Here is a 17,892-nt window from a genome sequence, read left to right on the forward strand (position 1 = left end):
TCTAAATGCCAGCAGTCCAGCTTTACAGTTTACCACCTGCTGCATCTCTGCGGCACCCTGTGGACACCACATCTGATGGAGACTGTGCTCATCCAGCTGTCTCACTGGGGGATATGTTTTGTGCCCACCGCTGTATGGCCATCCCCACTGACATAAGATCAGCCAACTGATTGACCTCTTATGCCCAGAGACTCCTGCCTAAACCTGCTGTCCTGTAGCTCATTCTGGATGAGCTCATAGCCATGTTGATCTTTTGTTCTATAAATTCTCCAGAGTTTGGTTGGTGTCCTTGACCCTGCTTCAAGAAATTTTCCTTCCTTGCCACTGCAGAACAACGTGTGCTGAGTATGCAGACTTAGAGGCTCTCCAAGAATACAGGGATTGGGAGTAGAAGCAGCAGATAGTTCATGCTTTACACAAGTAAGGCTAAGCCATTCCCAGACCAAGCTGAACTTAGCATGGTGCACATTATGATGCTAGTCTCTTCTCCAGTATGATTTGCCACCATATTTGCTGCTGCTCATTTAACTCAAATGGGTCTGCTGGAGTAAAACATTTGGTTTCATCTAATCAATCAAGAGTCTATGAAGAGTTACTAATTTAGGCACTGGGCTAAAGCCTATGAAAAATTTAGAGACACATTGTAAGACAATAAACTATACAAGCATGTAAGGTTTCCTTAGGTTTATAGGGTTAATTTATTTTTGACTCTGGGGCATTTTTTTTTTTTTGGAGACAAGATCTCTGTCTGTCGCCCAGGCTGGAGTGCAGTGGTGCAATCGTAGCTCACTGCAGCCTTGACCTCCTGGGCTCAAGTGATCCTCCCACCTCAGCCTCTCAAGTTGCTGGGACTAGAGGCATGTGCCACCATGCCTGGCTGATTAAAAAAAATCGTAGAAACAGGGTCTTGCAGTGTTTCCCATGATGGTCTCAAACTCCTGATCTCAAGCAATCCTCCGGCCTTGGGTTTGTGTCTGTTTATAGAAGTTTTCTCTTTTTGTAAGGACAGAAGCATCAAAGTCACCAAGTTCTGTATGTGAAAATAGAACACATTCTAAGTTAGCGCCTGGTATGCTCTCGCAGAACAGAAGGTACATATTCTCAGCGCCTGTAGAGGCATCTCAAAACTCTCTGAACTTCAAGTTTGCGTCTCCACATTAAACATCCTTGGCTGTCCTCTGACCCTCAAAAAAAATGGCATGGTGATCAAAAGAGACCATGTATTTGAAAAATCTTCTGAGCATTTCAAAGTGTTACACAACTATGGAGATCAGGCATCATGTGAACTTTGTGATGTTGAATTTGGTGGCCCAGAGGACTGTTCTGTTTTCGCTTAGCTCTGCTTTAGAGACCTAAGCTTCAGCTAGGTGAAATGTGATTTCATATGGCTCCTCTCCCTGAATATGCACAATCCAAAACATACACACACAAACGTGTACATTCTAAAAGGACTAGTCAAGTCCTAATACTGAAAATTTCAGAGATTCATGGCAGTGGGCAGCATTTTAGTAGTTAGCTGGTCCACTTGCCTATCTTATAGAGTGCAATAATCTGTTTTAAACACTAAAACGTTTGAATATTTTATGCATGAAATAATGAACTATACTACCAGATACCAACTGCAATAAATGTCCAAATAGCCTATGTAACATTCCTACCTTTCCCCTTTAGCTTGAATGTCTCAAAACACATCTAAATCAATTTTTCTACTTTCTACTTTTTTTTTTTTGGTCTAGCCTTAGAGCTGCAAATAGCACCTCACTGAGAGCCAGAAAACCCAGTGACTCTACTCCTTTAAAGTTGTGACTTTTAGGCAAACCACTCTTTGGCCTCAGTTTTCCCATCTGCAAAGAGAGACTAGTAATAGCTGAATTATCTCAGTGAAAGATAAACAACACTGAATGTAATGTTACAATGATGTAATCAGATGGTAGATTGCCACTCCAGATGGTCAGTTGAAGTAAAACATATTTGGTTTCAAATAATCAAAACATAGTGAATTAAAGGAACAAAGTTATTAAAATGTTTGATAAAAAAAAAAAAAGGAAAAAAAAAAATCCTAATCTAAGAAAGGTTGAAATTAAAAAAAAAAAAAAAGAAAATCCCATTTAATAAAATTAATGATTTATTAAACTAAAAAAAATAAATAAAAAAAATAAAATGTTTGATACACGATTAATTGTAATACGACTAATCTTATAATTTTTCATCTTGTACAATGTTTCTCGAACTTCCTTTTTATTATTGCCCCTGAAGGAAGCTTTTTAAACTTTTTTTTCTACTCATCCCATTAGATTGTAAGTACCATGGATACACTTTACATCTGTTTAAGTACTGTCTTTTTGGAGGGCTATAAATCATTGTAATATCTAAATTTTTTCACCTCCCCCTCTAAGAACCAATTTTTGCTCCCTTGGGGGCAATTTTGCTATTGGTGAGAATGTATGGTCTAGTCTAAACTCATTATTGTCAGTGAATTATTTTTAGGGTACACTTATGTAATGCTTAACTATGTGCAGGTATATGCTGCTATTATCCCCATGTTATAGATGGGGAAACTGGGGCACAGCCAGATTAAGTAACTTGCCCAGGGTCATAGAGCTGAGAGATTGTGCCCAGGGAATCTGGCTCCTTAGCAATTGTGCCAGGCTGCCTCTTATTTGTTGCATTTGTTTGAGTGTTGCTATGTGTGCCGTAACAACCTCGGGTGTGCTCGGAGTGAATACCAGAGTTTTTGTATCTTCCTGTTTCTGTAGTTGGGTGCCAAAGTGGCTTAGGGTGGTGTTGGCTCATAAAGACTCTTTTTTGATGGTCTGATCTTATCCTGCCTCATTTACGAGTCCAACAAATGCCCATTATGGAAGGACTTGTGAAGGGGCTGGGGGAGGAGACACACACATGATACCCGATTTTCTTCCTGCCTTCAAAGGGCCAGATAATTTAGTTGTGCAGATAAAGCAGTTGGACATAGAAGGCAATCAGCACTAAAAGGAAGAGTCGTCTCTAAGTCACATGAAGGTACAGACAAAAATGCTGTTGAGGTCCTTGAGTGTCTCCTGTCCCTGAGGAGGTCTCATATTTTCTTCCAAAGGGAAGGGTCCCTAGTCTTCTCATCAGTCCCCCAAACAGACTCGTGACAGAGGGTAAATGAACAGTTAAGCCGAATCCCCTTCATACATATCTGTTCCTAATTTCAGGTGGTTGTACGTATGTATCTGATACTCAGCAGTTGGTCAAAACATGAATGAATGTTTGCTAAGGTCACAAACATTTTATTTATTTTCTCTGATAAACGCCAGGAGTATAAAATGGAATGTAACATTTAATTTCTTAACCTCAGAGGTTGTGTTGCTCAGGGATATATCTAAACTGCATTTTATTTTCAAAATAGAGCTTGTTCTAGTTGGTGTGTTTAAAAAATGTAACTCCAAAATATGCCCCCTTCTAAGGGCCCCTCAGGATAATTTCATTGTCTTTGCCTCTGAGGGAGCCGTGTAGGATTTTTGAAATTTTATATCTACCATTTCTCAAAGTCGTGCTGTGGGCAAAAGACTGGAAATACTGGCTTAGGTGCTAAAAGGGGAATGGTGATGACTCAACCACTCCTGGCCTTTGGATGCTTCCAGTCTGTGGGAATTTAATGGAACCTCACAAGCTTGGAACTGATATCTGACAAGTTTCAAGAAAAGTCTATTCCAGGTGACATTTTGCAGGCTCTGAGGACTCAGAAGGTAGTCAAATGCTTTCGACCATACTCATAGTTGACTGTGTTCTAGAATCCGTGTTTTAAATACCCTGGCCCTTCTTAGAACCAAAAGGCCTAGAATCTCAGAAATTCCAAATGACTAAATGACTTGCACGATGGCCCAACTTTATGCCAATTTTCACAGTGACTCCATTAGAACACCAAACTGTGGCCCAGGTTTTAAGGGGCATTGGTCCTTGTGCCTCCCAAGACAACAATGAAATAAAGCGTTCTACTACTCTGTACTCACTAAAAATCAAGGCACCCTCCTAAGAAAATCAAGCCAAGGCGATCACCCAAGCTCTACATCCCAGGAAATGTACTCATGATTGAGCGTTCCTAGGGAAAAGCAAAGGACTGGTTCTGACTCAAAGACAGGCGATTATAGAGGCTCATAGGGCAACTGCGTTTGTGGAAAAAGACTGCTTGGTAGACATGTGACAGGCCTCGTGAGTTGGTGACTGAACAAATCACAGGTGTTCCAAGAGCACTGGTGATGTGTTGTGTGGCTGGGAACTTAGCTCCTTTGAGTTCCTCTTCTCCATCAGCATGGCCAAGGTTATTTATGAACAGCTCTGGATATTCTAACACGCTTGTTGATGCTCTTAAGGGGATCCTGTCCAGCTGTCCCTGCCAAAGACACTCCCATTATCATCAGGACCTGGGCTCCACATGCTCCTGCTTGAGGCTTGGGTTCTCATAAGTGGTTTGGGAAATTCCCTGTGCTTATTTCAGGGGTCCCGATTCTGTGCCGGATTTAACAGCCACTTCATTACCTCCCTAGCAATGCCTTCTTCCAGTTCTATTACTCTAAACATATATCCACAAATAACGTAAAACAAATGTACATGTCTTCAAGGAGGTACATTAACAGCAAAAGTAAAAAGTAATGCAGAAAATGAACCCTGTTCTCGGACAAATCTAGATCTTCTCGACTGTTGGACGTTGTGGGGACATTTTCAGGGAGTAGTAACTCTGGCAGGATGTTATGTTGAGGGTCGAGTATTTAAATCTATGACACTATATGAGGAAAATAAACTGGCAAAACAAATTTCAAATTGCTGACTTCATTCTGGCTACGTTTATACCACACCAGTAAAACCAGTTGGAAAAACAAAAATTGAAGGAACTTGACTGTCAAAATGACACCAAATTACAGCTGACCTGTTGGTTTTATCTTTTTTTAACAACAAAATCAAAAAATTAAGCACATACATGACCTAACTGTTCTTCTAATATGTGATGAATAACCTAAACATTTTTCCATTACTGTCAACCAATTTGCTTATACAAAAATGCACCATCCCTAACACTCTCTTAGCCATTTGCTTGTTTCAAATATTCTTTGATGGACTAAAAGGCATCAAATGACTAAAAGACATTGAAAAACTAAACACCGCTTCATATGTGTTCTTGGTGACAAGGCTTTTGTCCTGCAGAACCAACCAAGTATGCTGTTTACATCGTTTCCAACTGCCCAACATTCGTGAAGAAGTCAAGTTCTTGGTTTAAAATGAAAATGTGATTGGCCCTTGGCAAACATTCAAATCTTACAAATCATAGTCTGCTACCCAAGCCTAGCAACCAGGATGAGAGAATGATCAGGTACAAAGTCAGGCTCAGAAAGATGTGGCAGAGCAAGTCTAACGCAAAATAATGCCTGCGCTCACAGGCATCGTTTTCATGATCTTCTTTTTGCCCACACAGGTATTCTTTCATCCTCAAGATTTGCAAACAGTAGCACATTAATCTTCACAACATCCTTGTGAGCTGAGCAGCTGGTACATTTTATGATCCTCTATATTAATGATGGAAAGATGATAATGATGGTGATAAAAATTAAGGCACATCAGACAGCGTCAGCACTATCACATCAAAACACCCATGGATTTCTCAGGTTAAAAAAAAAAAAGTGGCAACTGTCAAATGTATTCTCATCTATTTTACTATTATACCGTTGCTAAGATCCAACTAGTTTTGAAAGTCTAACACATAAGGAGTTGAATTATTGCATTGTTCAAAGGGGCAGAGAATTCTCTTGGGAAATCAGGCATTTATTTTAATTTTTTTTTTTTTTTTAAATGAAAAACACTAACAGAGTTGCGTCAAGAAATGTTCTCCAGACTCCACTGGGTCTCCTGTCTGCTCTTTATCCTAGTGTGGAGAAGAGGTGACATTTACCTTAGGAGAGGGAAAAATGCTGGGAGAGGGGTAGGGCTCAAGCAGGCCCTTGGCAGAGGAGGGACCTTCCAGGTAAATCAGATGGCCACTGCCTTGTACCCGCATTGGAGAACGAAGGACCGCAAGAGAAACTCTTCCTGCCTTTGGGTCTTAAACACTCATGTAGTCCCCCCTCCCCCACAAGACCGCGAACACAAATAAAATCAGCGTTGATTGTAGTGATTCAATTTGCTCTGGGAGAGAAGAGGACTCGGCGAAGGGGGCTAAGTGCACGTTCTTAGAGTGACAGGGAGCGTTTCTCGGAGATTTCTCCCCTGTTTCAACAAGTCATTTGCCTCGTGGAAAGGGGAGGAAAAAGTGAACGGGCTCCTGCTTCCTACACAGTGCCCTTCGCAGGTTGGGGCCTGTGACAAGGTTCTGTGTGTTCCCGAGAGGAGCCAGGCACTGGGCCGGGGTAGGCGATTTGTAGTGAAGACCTGCACCGCACCCACGAGGGGGCCCAGCACTGAGGCATCCTCACCCCCAGCAACCCTCCAGGACTCTCTCTTTGGTCTCCCCTCTCTCCCATGGCTGCGCGCTGGCACACACCCCGGCTCAGCAGGCCGCTTTGCTTGGATCCCACGCGAGGCCTCCAGCCTCGCTGCCCGCACCCCCTTTGAACACCTTTCCCCAGTGGCGTGGGCGGAGGCCGGAGGGTGACCCGCGCATTCTTTTTCCTTGCGGGCGGGGTGCGGGGCCAAAGGCTCCCATCCCCTCCAAGGAGGAAGCGCGCCCGGAATGGGGGGCGGGGAGTAGAGAAAGGGGTGCGCAGAGCCAGAGGGAGGCAGAGGGGCCTGGAGGGAGGAGAGGAGGAGGGGAGGATGGAAGGGGTAGGAAGCTGGAAGAGGAGGGGTAGGCGAGAGAGGGGAAGGAGGGAAGCGGGAGGAGAGCGGGGGGAGGAGGGGCGACCGGAGTAGGAGGCGGGGAGGCGTTGCCCGACGCGCCCTTTCAAGTCTCCGCGCTCCCCCCGGCGGCGGCTGCCCGGGGGCGGTGGCTCGGCGTCGCCTCCCCCAACCGCCCCCTCCCGGGCCCCTCCTCCGTGCCGCGGCCAGGCTGCCCCGCCGGCGGCGCGCTGGAAATATGAAGAGACGCTGCAGCTGCGGTGGCGGTGGCGGCCACTGCAGCTCGGAGCGGCGCACGCGGCGGCCGGGGCGGGACGCGGGGCCGGGCGCGGAGAACTCGGGGAGGGCGGCAGAGAGGCCGGGACGCGGACCGGGCCGGGGCGCCCACAGCCGCCCGACGGCGCCCAGGGAGCGCGCGCCCCGCAGCCCCGCGCCTCGCCCGCCGGGCATGGGGCGCGCCGCAGCCGCCTGAAGCCCCGGCCTGTCCCGGCCGGAGGCGGAGGGCAGAGCGCGCGCCCAGTTGCCCCAGCACCAAATCGGAGCTCGGCGTGCGGGAGGGCCCAGAGCAGGACTGGAAATGTCCTGGCCGCGCCGCCTCCTCCTCAGATACCTGTTCCCGGCCCTCCTGCTTCACGGTGAGTTCCCGACGGCCACTCGAGCGCTCCCAGCCGGAGGGGGCAGCCCGGGCGCCGCGGAGCCCGCGGAGGCATCGGGTCTGGATCGCGGCACGGTCTACACTGTCCCCTTGGCGGGGCGGGTCCGAGGGGAGCCCCGCGCCTGCCGTCTCAGCCCTGGGAGAGGGGGCTCTGCCCACTTTCCTAGGCTCGGGACCCCTCTCCCCCAGGGCGCCCGGAGCTCTTTGCTGCGTGACTGTTCTTTTTGGAAGGGTGGAAGCTCTCCCACGCAGACACCTTTTATGTCCAGAATCCGTTGCATCCAGTCCGAGGGAAACTTTCGTCCACTCTGCTGGATTTTCCAACTGTACACTGCCGTGAAATCGCCGGCTCTGCGAGCCTTTTTCCAAAATGCCAGAATGCAGCAGGCTCTTGATGTGTTCCAAGCTTTTAGGAGAGTGGAAACAGAAACTGATCATTTGGGAAAGACACATCTGTCTGCCTTCTGAAAACTAGTGTTTGTTGTCTGCCTGCACTTTGCCTCGCGATTGAGGCGGGGTTGTGGGGTTTTCTCCTAGGTGGACTGTTGCGTTCTCGGGGTGTAATTTTAAGAAACAAGGGACTCCTATTAGCCAAGATTGAATCATTATAACCGGTGTCCTAAGGTGCACCCCAACTTGACGTCCCATTTCCTGGGCTACCTGTGCCACTTTTCCCCAGGGGTTCTAGTAAACCTTTAGCTAGAGAACATCAGCCCTTTCAACGGGTTCCAGAAATTGCACTGAAAACACCAAGACAGAATTTCTTTGGGGTGGACAAGGCAGGTTTTATGGCGCGTCGGGTTCATAATCCTGACAGGCCGTGGCAGATCACGTCGTGTTGATGTGGATGTCCTGAGCAAGCTGTCCCTAATGGTCAGACACCTGACGTTTCAACAGCATGACTTCATGGCTCTCCTTCCTCAACACCCACCACAGCCACCCCAAACCTGTAGCAGTTTCCGGCTTCAGAATGCATGGTAGCCAGGACTGAAAGTCAGGCTGAGGACCTTCCCTCCGGAGGATCAAGGAAAGGGAAGAACTGTTCACGCACAAGCCACCGGGATGCTGTTTTGTTTGTAGTCCTGCCCCAGGTGGATGGCTCGCATAGCTCCACAGGCTTTGTGAACTTGTCTGGCTGGGCCAGACCTGTCCAGTTGCCAAGGTGTACTCAGAGCCCCAGTGATCCCATAATTTTAACAGTCGGGATGGAAGGCTTGCTGTTCGAGGGCAAAAAGAGAGAAGGTATAATTATAGGGTTGGAATCCTAGGCCCATCTGCTTAGAATTACAGAGCAGTTTTAATCTTTGGCTGAAACATGAAACAAATCAGAGCCAATGAACAGATCAAACAGCAGCTGCCACACACACAAGAAAAAAGAGAGAGATGAAACAGGAAAAATTGTCCCCCTTAAATTGTTGTAATATCTGTGAAAAAAAAAGATAGTATGGTCAAATGATTTTAAAATTAAAAAAATTACTTAAAAGCTTGGCATGAACAGCATTTTTTGGGGTAAAATCATTGCCTTTTAAACTACAAAAGTGATCCTCAGAGATGCAACCTAGTGTAACTCTGAACATGTTCTCCCTCTTTTGAGAGGTAGGGGTTGTAATTATACTTCTATTTAGCAGTCCAAGCTGGGGTAGTAATGGCTGACAGGTAACAAGAGCCCAAGCATATCCTCAATGAGGACAGGAGCCCCAAATCTCCTGAGTTTGAGAATTTGAGTCTGGAATCTTCCATAACTCCGGGGATCTGGGGGAGGAGGGCTCCCCAGACCCAATGGTGTTGGGAGGGGGATTGGGGAGCAAGGAAATAACTGGGAAGGGCAGTCTGAGCTATAAATGGGAGCACAGTGGAGCCAGACCGTGTGCGTGCTGGTATGTGTGTGTGCATGTGTTTGTACACATATATGCATATGTATATATGAAGATAAGATAAAAAGGGAGGTTTGCAAAGTTGAGTTGGATGACATGGATAAACCTATAAAAAGTTATCCAATTTCAGAATGAATCTGCAATGGCACAGTTATTAAAACTAATGTTGCTCAAAGATCTACTTAGATCCAGCAGAGAGTATCAGACTCTAGTGCAGAAAATAAACAGAGGAAATCATTGTTCAAGTTATAAATCCTCAGGATTTAAGAAAGGTTTGCCATAATTAGCAAGGATAATGTAAAGCACCAGAAAAGAATGGGATATTCTTCCTTTCCCCTTTCCCCCATGACATCTACTTGATTGAAGCAGTTTTAACAGCAAATGGGTATTACTCAACCTAACCAAGGGAATGATTTGCTGAATATGTCCTACTCAACTGATAGGCACTTTGCAGGCATTTAAGAATTCTGTAGTAACAGATGGAGTGTGATTATATATTTAAATAGAAGTTATAAATCTGAAGGCAATTCTTGAAATCTTCTAATGAATTAGTGATTTTTTTCCTGATAAATAGGCATTTTATTTTGCTAACCATAGGATACCATTTGTCTATTTATAGGTCAACTTAGTAGATAAAAGCATTTGTTCTATGGTGTTGAATGTTCCCGTGACAAACTTTAATAAATTTAGTTTCACACATCATTTAGAGATTATTTGTTACACCACCAAGTCAGGTTAAGAAGTGCAAGAAGTGCATCCTGTGTGAGGATGCAGTAGATAACCATTATGTTTGGCATCCAGTCTTTGTTCAGTTTTGTGGCTACTTCTATTTCAATTCATTGCAACTTATAAATCACCCCTAAATCCTATCAGTGAGTGAATGAGGCTCTGGCAAGACTTGAGCCTGTTGTTTATTTAAGACTGCAAATGTGGTGCGAGACCCAAGTTCAAAATTTGATGGCATAAAAGTATACATGTCAGTTTTACTTTCCTCCTCTTCAAATTCTGAAAACAATTGCAGTACTTAATCCAAATAAAGCCTATTTAATGTCATGAAGGTATGCAGCTGGAAGATGTCCATTATCACTGTTTTCTTTGCTTAGATAAAAGCCACAAAAGTTTCAGATGTCAAATTCTAGAAATCATTCAGCTCCAAAACACAGATTAGCATGAGGTATCCAGAATAAGTGTGGCTGTAATGCCGCAGTGAAGTGCCTGATTCTCTTTGCTAATGGAAACATTTGATTTTGAGTTTTGGAGCTGACGTTGGGAAAGATGTTCTATTCCCACACCCTGTTTACTTTTGTAGAATTCGTTGACTTTTCTGAGAGGTGAAGGCTCTTTCAGCCCTCTCCTTTCATTAAAGCTTATTCTGTCAAGACTTTTAAAAACTTTGCAGATTACCAAATGAGAGTTTAACCGACATAATGTGAGGAAACGTTTATACAGGGTAAAATAGAAATCTTTGAAAAACTATTTTACTAAGGACAGTTTTTGTGACCAAGAAAACATTCTTTCCTGCGCTTTTTTCCGCCTCTCTTAGTCATAAAAAGAAAATGAAATCTTGAAAAGAAGCATGACTCATCTGTACCCAACAGGGGCAAGGGTCTTAGACAGATGTTAAATATCCTCTTGTTAAATAGATTGACAAGCCAATTTCATTATTTTATACTAGCTAAGTTCGTTCTTTTTCCCCTTAAATGAGAAAAGAACTAAATACAGGTGGGTGATATGTCTGTGTAATTACATACTACTATTTAGGGACAGACTTCATGACAATATAATCAATCAAAGGGAGGCATAAAACATTGCAGACCAGAAATAGAAGATGATGTGTTAGTGATTGTCTACATCAGTTGAAAGATACACAGCAGGGCATGTCTTCAGTAGACTCTTCCCCTGGAGTTGAAGTGATCGCAGGGAAAACCAGGAAAAAATCCACTACCATCCTCCACGTATGAGTTCTTCATGGGTTGGTTTTGTGTACACAGGCCATTGCTTAGTCCTCTCCAATTTGGGAATAAAATTATTCTGGAAAGTCATGTGATAGGTATGTACATCTGAAGCTTGGAGAAAGGATATGGTATCACCCTAAAATTATTAAGGATATTCTGTTCTGCAAGGGTTTTCCAGTTTCATTCATTCAGCTAACCATTTATTCAGTAAGTTCATCTATGAGGGCCTACTATGTGCCAAGTGCCGCCACTTGCCAGGTCCACTGGCCGAAAGGGAGCATTCCCCCTTCCTTGAGGATTCTTGAAGAATATCTAGGTGAGGGAAGGGAAGAAATACTGATTGTAGAGCCCCAGAGCTGAGTGGATGGCACACTGCAGTTGATTGCACTATTTTCCCTGCTGGGAATCCCACAAGCCTGCACACACCCACACACACACACACAGACCACAACTGTGCTGAAGAGGGTGGATGTGGCTAGTCAGCTGCAGATCCAACATGCAAACTTTGCAACATCTGGTTCAGCCCCAGTGTCCACCCTGAGGACTATGGCATTATAAAGTGGCACAGAAAAGTAACTTGTTTTCAACTAAAGTCAAATGGAGCCAGGAATTTGAAAACTTGACCTTACTATATTTCTCATAAAGAGAGATGACTTTTAGATATGAAGATTTCAAGATGGGCAAAAGCAGCAAGCTTACTGCAAAAAAAAATGGAAATAAAAACAAGAACTTGATAAGTAGAAGTACCACAATGGTGGCAAAATTCAGTACAGTCTGCAATACATACATGCTTTTATTTCAAAAAAAATGGAAACCTGTGCTGGAGTTTATCTACCAGCACCCACTTCAAAGCACGTATTTACAGTAATGACTGCTTATTTAATTGGGCAGGCAATTTCATGGCTAAGTAATTACCTGCATTTAATCTAATCAGTCACATTTTATGTATCACAACAATTCTAACTTGAGAACACTTTTCTCAGTCTGATTATTAAAGTATACAGGGCACATTATATAAAGTACAGAAACTTGCAAAATGAACAGAAAAGAATCATTTTAAGCTCTCCGTCATGGTTGATATTTTGACATTATACTTAGTCTTTTTCAAGTTCATGTTTTTTCCCTTAAGCCTTAGAGTACATGTATAGAGATTAACCTGATCAAAGATTAGTTTAGTCCCAAGTGTGCTTGAAAATTATTGTTTCCTTCCCAAATAATTTTACATTTTATTATGTGTAAAATAGATCGGAACTTTTGATTTCTCAGTCAATATAGATAGGCAGGTGAAAAACCATGGAATATATTCATCTAGATAATTCAGATTGTTAAAACTTTATTGAGGACGGGCATGGTGGCTCACACCTGTAATCCCAGGCCAAGGGCCTCCTTTGGGAGGCCAAGGCAGGCAGATCACCTGAGGTCAAGAGTTGGAGACCAGGCTGGCCAACATGGCAAAACCCTGCCTCTACTAAAAAAAAAAAATGCAAAAAAATTAGCTGGGTGTGGTGGCGCATGCCTGTAATCCCAGCTTCTCGGGAGGGTGAGGCAGGAAAATCACTTGAACCCAGGAGGCGGAGGTTGCAGTGAGCAGAGATCACGCCACTGCACTCTAGCCTAGGTGACAGAGCAAGACTCTGTCTCAAAAAAAACAAAAAACAAACAAGCAAAAAAAACTTTATTGAAAAATCAGGGACTTGTACATGGAGTATACTGTCCTATTTCACTTTTTCCTGTATATGTAGCAATGATTCGAGCCTAAGAGATACCTGAGCACATAGTAGGCACTCAACCATTTGTTGAATGAATGAATGTTGACTTGCGAAAGTCCAGCAGGCACCCCACCCTTTTTCTTCTCTCACTGTCTGCAAAGGCTCTGTTTAGTTTCCGGGTACACTGACGTGCTTCCTTAGCGCACCATGGGTTTAGGAATGAGATCTGCTGCGGATGGCTCTAGCAGAAGTACTGTGTGTGTTCCCTTTGGAAACTATGCCAAGGACTGCTTTCTATGTGCATGATCTCGTGAATTCAGGGGATGTGAACAGTTAACCTGACACACAGGCCTTTTATTTAGGGTATAAACCTCCATGTAAATGGTCAACCCTGTGCTTCCTTTCATTTAGGTAACTCTGTGATATCTTTGGGAATTTTCACTCTCTGGTAGACTATTGTGATTATGATTGTTGTTACAATCATTGTGCAGTCATTTAGGATTGCTATCATGGGGTAATGTATTCCTTGGGAGTAAATCACTAGTGCACACATGCAGGTGCACACACTTACATACCACCGAGCCCTCCAGAGCTCCAGGATCTCATTTAGTGCTCTGGACATGGTTGTCTATAAAATTATGTCCTAAAGCACACAGGGCTTAATTTGTTTCTAACAGATGAACCATTCCTTCCAGAATCTACTTTATTCTCTGACATTCATTTGGAAGAAACTACTCCCTTTGACATAATAATTTTATCAGGACCCCCAATGTTTGAGACCATTTTATGGTGGAATCATTTGGATAACCTTATTCAGAATTCCTCTGGACTGGAAACAGCCCCTGGAGAGCTTCAAGTTTAGACAGTACCATGGACTGACTTTATACATTCTCAATCAAGAGTGTCTCTGTACGTATAGTAGCTAGCATTTGATCAAATGAGGTGATATATGCATAAAGTGAACCGTCAAGTGTAATGCAAACATTAGTCATTATCATCATGATCATTATGTTTAGTTTATGGAGGAAAAAGAAAGGCATATATTAGATGACTTGCCCAAAACCACTTTGAAGACCAAAAACTCACAGCCATTTTCTTAATATTTGTTTAATCCTTTCAGATAACTCTTTTTTGCAGATTCACTCGCAACAAAATCGTAGTGAATGGAAACTCCATTCCCTAGTCCCCTTAATTAACATCTAGAATCTTCAACTAATCAAAATGTTGACATTATTTGTGTGTGTACTCTCACCTATAGTATCTGGTTTCTAACTCTTGTTTTATCTGTAAAATAAGAGGAAAAAACTCCATAGTTTACACAGCGTCCTTACGTGTTCATTCCAATACCTTTCTATCCACAGCCCCATTCTACAGGCACGGTAGTGCCTTAAGGCACTTTCAAGAACTTGAATCATCAAAGAAAGATCATAAGGTCGAACTGCGTTTGACATACAATGGCAGAAGTTTCAACAACCGAATATTGTGATTAACCAACACTTCCAATTACACAAGAAATCCAATTAAGTGGAGGGGCTTAAAAACTTAGCATTATATGCAAGAAGCACATTTATTATTATAAATAATAGGTGTACTTACACAGGAACAGTCATTATTAGTGCGGTCCTTGAACTTTGCATTGCTAAACACTGGGATGATTGATTTATGCAATTTAAAATGTATTAAAGGAGGCTGTATATATATTTTACAAAAGTTCCTTTTCAGATGCAGATGTACTGCTAAATTACTTGCTTCCTTCCTGTCTTCCTTCCTGTCTTCCTTCCTTCCTTCCTTCCTTTCTCCCTTGCTCCCTCCCTCCTTCCCTCCCTCCCTCCCTCCTTCCTTCCTTCCTGTGACCAACCCTCCTTCCCTCCCTCCCTCCCTTCCTTCCTTCCTTCCCTCCTTCCTTCCTTTTTTAATATAACTTTTTGGTAATTCTTTCCCCCACAAGATGCAAAAGACGGTCAGTGCCTCTCCAACAGTACAAAAAAGATTTACTGTAGTTTGTTGGGAGCTGTTCCCTTCTTTTATCTTTCTCATTTATCCAGTCAATAAATCATACAAGACTGAACCATTGCAGTAGCCTTATCATTGATCTTCCTGCTTCCAATCTGTCCCCCATGTCCCTCCAAAAAACCAGAAAAGTGATTTTTCCAAAATAAAATTCTTACCACATCACAACATTGCAGAAAATCTTTTGGTGGCCCCCCCCTTCACCTTTCCAGTGAAGTCCCCACTCTGCGTAACAGATGTGTGGTGCTCTCAACTGTGGCCCTGCCTCCCTCTGCCCCTTGTCCTAGGTCACCCCGTGCCCCCTTCTCTTAGAGCCTCCTATGCGAATCTCTCATTCCTGCCCCCCTATGCTTCAGTGTGCTCAAGCACACTCCACCTAGACCACTTCTCTTCCATATTCAAGACAGAGATGCCTCTCCATGAACCCTCAAGGAAGAATTCAGACCCTGCCCCCTCTGTGTAGAGTCCTCTACAACTAACTCTACAGTTTCTTGCCCAACTGAGACTCCCTGGGGTGAAATGTTTGTAGGTGCTATGTCCAGAACAGTTCCTGGCCCTTCAGAGCCTTACTGATTGGATGAATGAATGATTCGCTAGTTCTGGTCCCAAATTTGGAATTGACTTACTTCAGGTGATGCAACAAACAAAGGAGCTCCTTAGCTGACCAGAAATCTAAGACGAGTGACCTTGGAGGGCACACCATGACTGATTCTTGACAAGGAAGCTTTGGGGTTTACCGGTCTGACTTTTATGCTTGGCCTCTGCTGCAGCTGAAATTGGTGCTTCAAATGACTTTTTAATTCCCAGCCATTTAACAGAAGTAGTACTCACAGGAAAGTCATCCACATTTGCCACATCAGATGAGCCAAGTAAATACTGGATACCACTTGCAGTGGTGAACTGAAGCCCTAAGAGTCAGTTTCTTCTGCCTTACTGCAACTTCTTTCACTTGACACATTTAATTTTGCTCCTTAAGAGTAATGAAGATGTTGGGTACTTTGAAGGGAAAAGATAAAAATGGAATAAATACCAACCCCATTTTTCCATCTTAGAAATAGAATATCACCCTAGAGTGTGAGCCTGAAATCACTGTGTCCTTGGGGAGCTGTGCCAGCCTTGGGGTTCTCCATCTGGCCGCTCACATGGGTGCCCTGGCTGCACTGCCAGCCTCTCTGGGTTCCTGAGCTGTGCTCATTGTCCAATGTGAGCAATAGCAAAATGGATATTGATCTTTAGAAACCCTGGGCTATTTAATATCTTTTTTTTCCCACTTTCCAGTGATTTGCGTATTGGAGGTTCTCAGATTTTATTTCTTCCATCACTGGTTAAAAATGTAACTGTAGGCCTCCTTTCCCGTGTGACTCTAGTCTTATGAATGGCCCATACAAATGCTAACCACCACTCCCTCTCTCTCTTTGAACTCCCTAACTTCCTTCCCAGAACCTCCTTCATCATTTTGACCCTTGTTCTTTGACATCCAGGCCAGTGAGACCTTAAAAGCTTCAAAGTAAAAAAAAAAAAACCACACATACAAAACATCTTTGTTAGTCTTTATGCTTCTGGTTCCTAAAGTATAGCAAATAAAAGTTAATAGGTATGTTTTATTTGTTTATTTTAGAGACAGGGTCTCACTGTGTCACCCAGGCTGGAGTGCAGTGGCGCGATCATAGCTCACTGCAGCCTTGAACTTGTGGGCTCATGTGATCCTCCCGCCTCAGCCTCCTGAGTAGTTAGGACAACAAGCATGTGCCACTATGCCTGGCTATTTTTATTTTCCTGTAGAGTTGGGGTCTTGTTATGTTGCCCATGCTGGTCTCAAACTCCTAGCATCAAGCCATCCTTCCACCTCAGGCTCCCAGAGTGTTGGGATTACAGGCATGAGCCACTGTGCCCAGCCTCCTTGATAGGTATTTGTTAAACTGGGTAGAACTTAGCAGCAACTGCAGAGCTTGGCACTTTGGGCCTCACTGTCTTCTACATTGAGGGTCATCATTTAACTTTGCCTAGAGGCCCTATGTCCTTATACTTTGTCCTCCTCAGAGCTCAGAGTGAGCCTGGCTCCTCCATGTGACTTTACCATGATTTTAACTGTTCTGTTAGTTAGAGGGGACTTTTTGAGGGTGGTCTAAGAGCCTTATCATTATTTGAAATAATACCAACCAACATGGAATGAAAGGCAGGGTGCTAAACTGAAACCAACCTTAAGAAGTGGGTGATGTTTTTATCCCTTCATCACTGATGACTAGACAGAGGCTTGGAGAGTTAAGTGATTTGTTTAAGGTCACTGCGCTAATACCGTGTTTTATTGACTGCAAGATACCCACCTTTTTCGTACTTTAAGATCTCTGCAGGCGGTGTGCATCTCATAGTCAGTGGGGGCCCCAGTCTCCGTTGGCCTCCAGGCAGTAGCCATGAGGGGTGACGTTCCCTTTGCCTGTGTGAACCAGAACACAGATGCTCATACTGTCCCCACATCACCTCCTTTATGTCCATCCTTGGGACTCATCTGGAGATTCATTGCAAATAGGCTGGTTTTGAACATCAAGAGACTACACATCTGAGTCAGCAAGCTTGGTTTTTTTCCTCCCTCACTCATAAATTACACTCTCAGCACTGAAAAGAAAAATCAGTGAAAATCAGACAGATCTTTTAATAGAGCAGTAGAGTGTTAATTTGACATTAGTGAAGCAAATATTTATTGCTGGAAGAATAACTGCAACTCCATATTTTCTCACACAGCATCAATCAACTACTTGGAAAGGAGAATGCCCAAAAAGTATGAGGCATTGTTTTTGTTTTGTTACTGAGATACGTGCAGAGCAAACAGATTACCTGTCACACATGCAGCAGTGCCACCAAATGCAAGAGAAATTGCCAAATGT

The 17,892-nt window shown here is 43.7% G+C and overlaps 1 protein-coding gene across 1 annotated transcript in view; it reads left to right on the top strand.

Annotated features, from left to right (window-relative positions):
* Nucleotides 1–7,045: 7,045 nt before the first annotated feature.
* The window catches only part of APCDD1 (APC down-regulated 1), a 33,932-nt gene continuing 23,085 nt past the window's right edge, over nucleotides 7,046–17,892 (top strand). The window contains exon 1 of the mRNA XM_030810767.1: nucleotides 7,046–7,442. Within this exon, the coding sequence (XP_030666627.1) occupies nucleotides 7,385–7,442 (58 nt within the window). The 5' untranslated portion in view covers nucleotides 7,046–7,384. The remainder of the gene's footprint in view (nucleotides 7,443–17,892) is intronic.

Source organism: Nomascus leucogenys, chromosome 4, assembly GCF_006542625.1.
Source record: "Nomascus leucogenys isolate Asia chromosome 4, Asia_NLE_v1, whole genome shotgun sequence".
Classification (NCBI taxonomy): Eukaryota; Metazoa; Chordata; class Mammalia; order Primates; family Hylobatidae; genus Nomascus; species Nomascus leucogenys.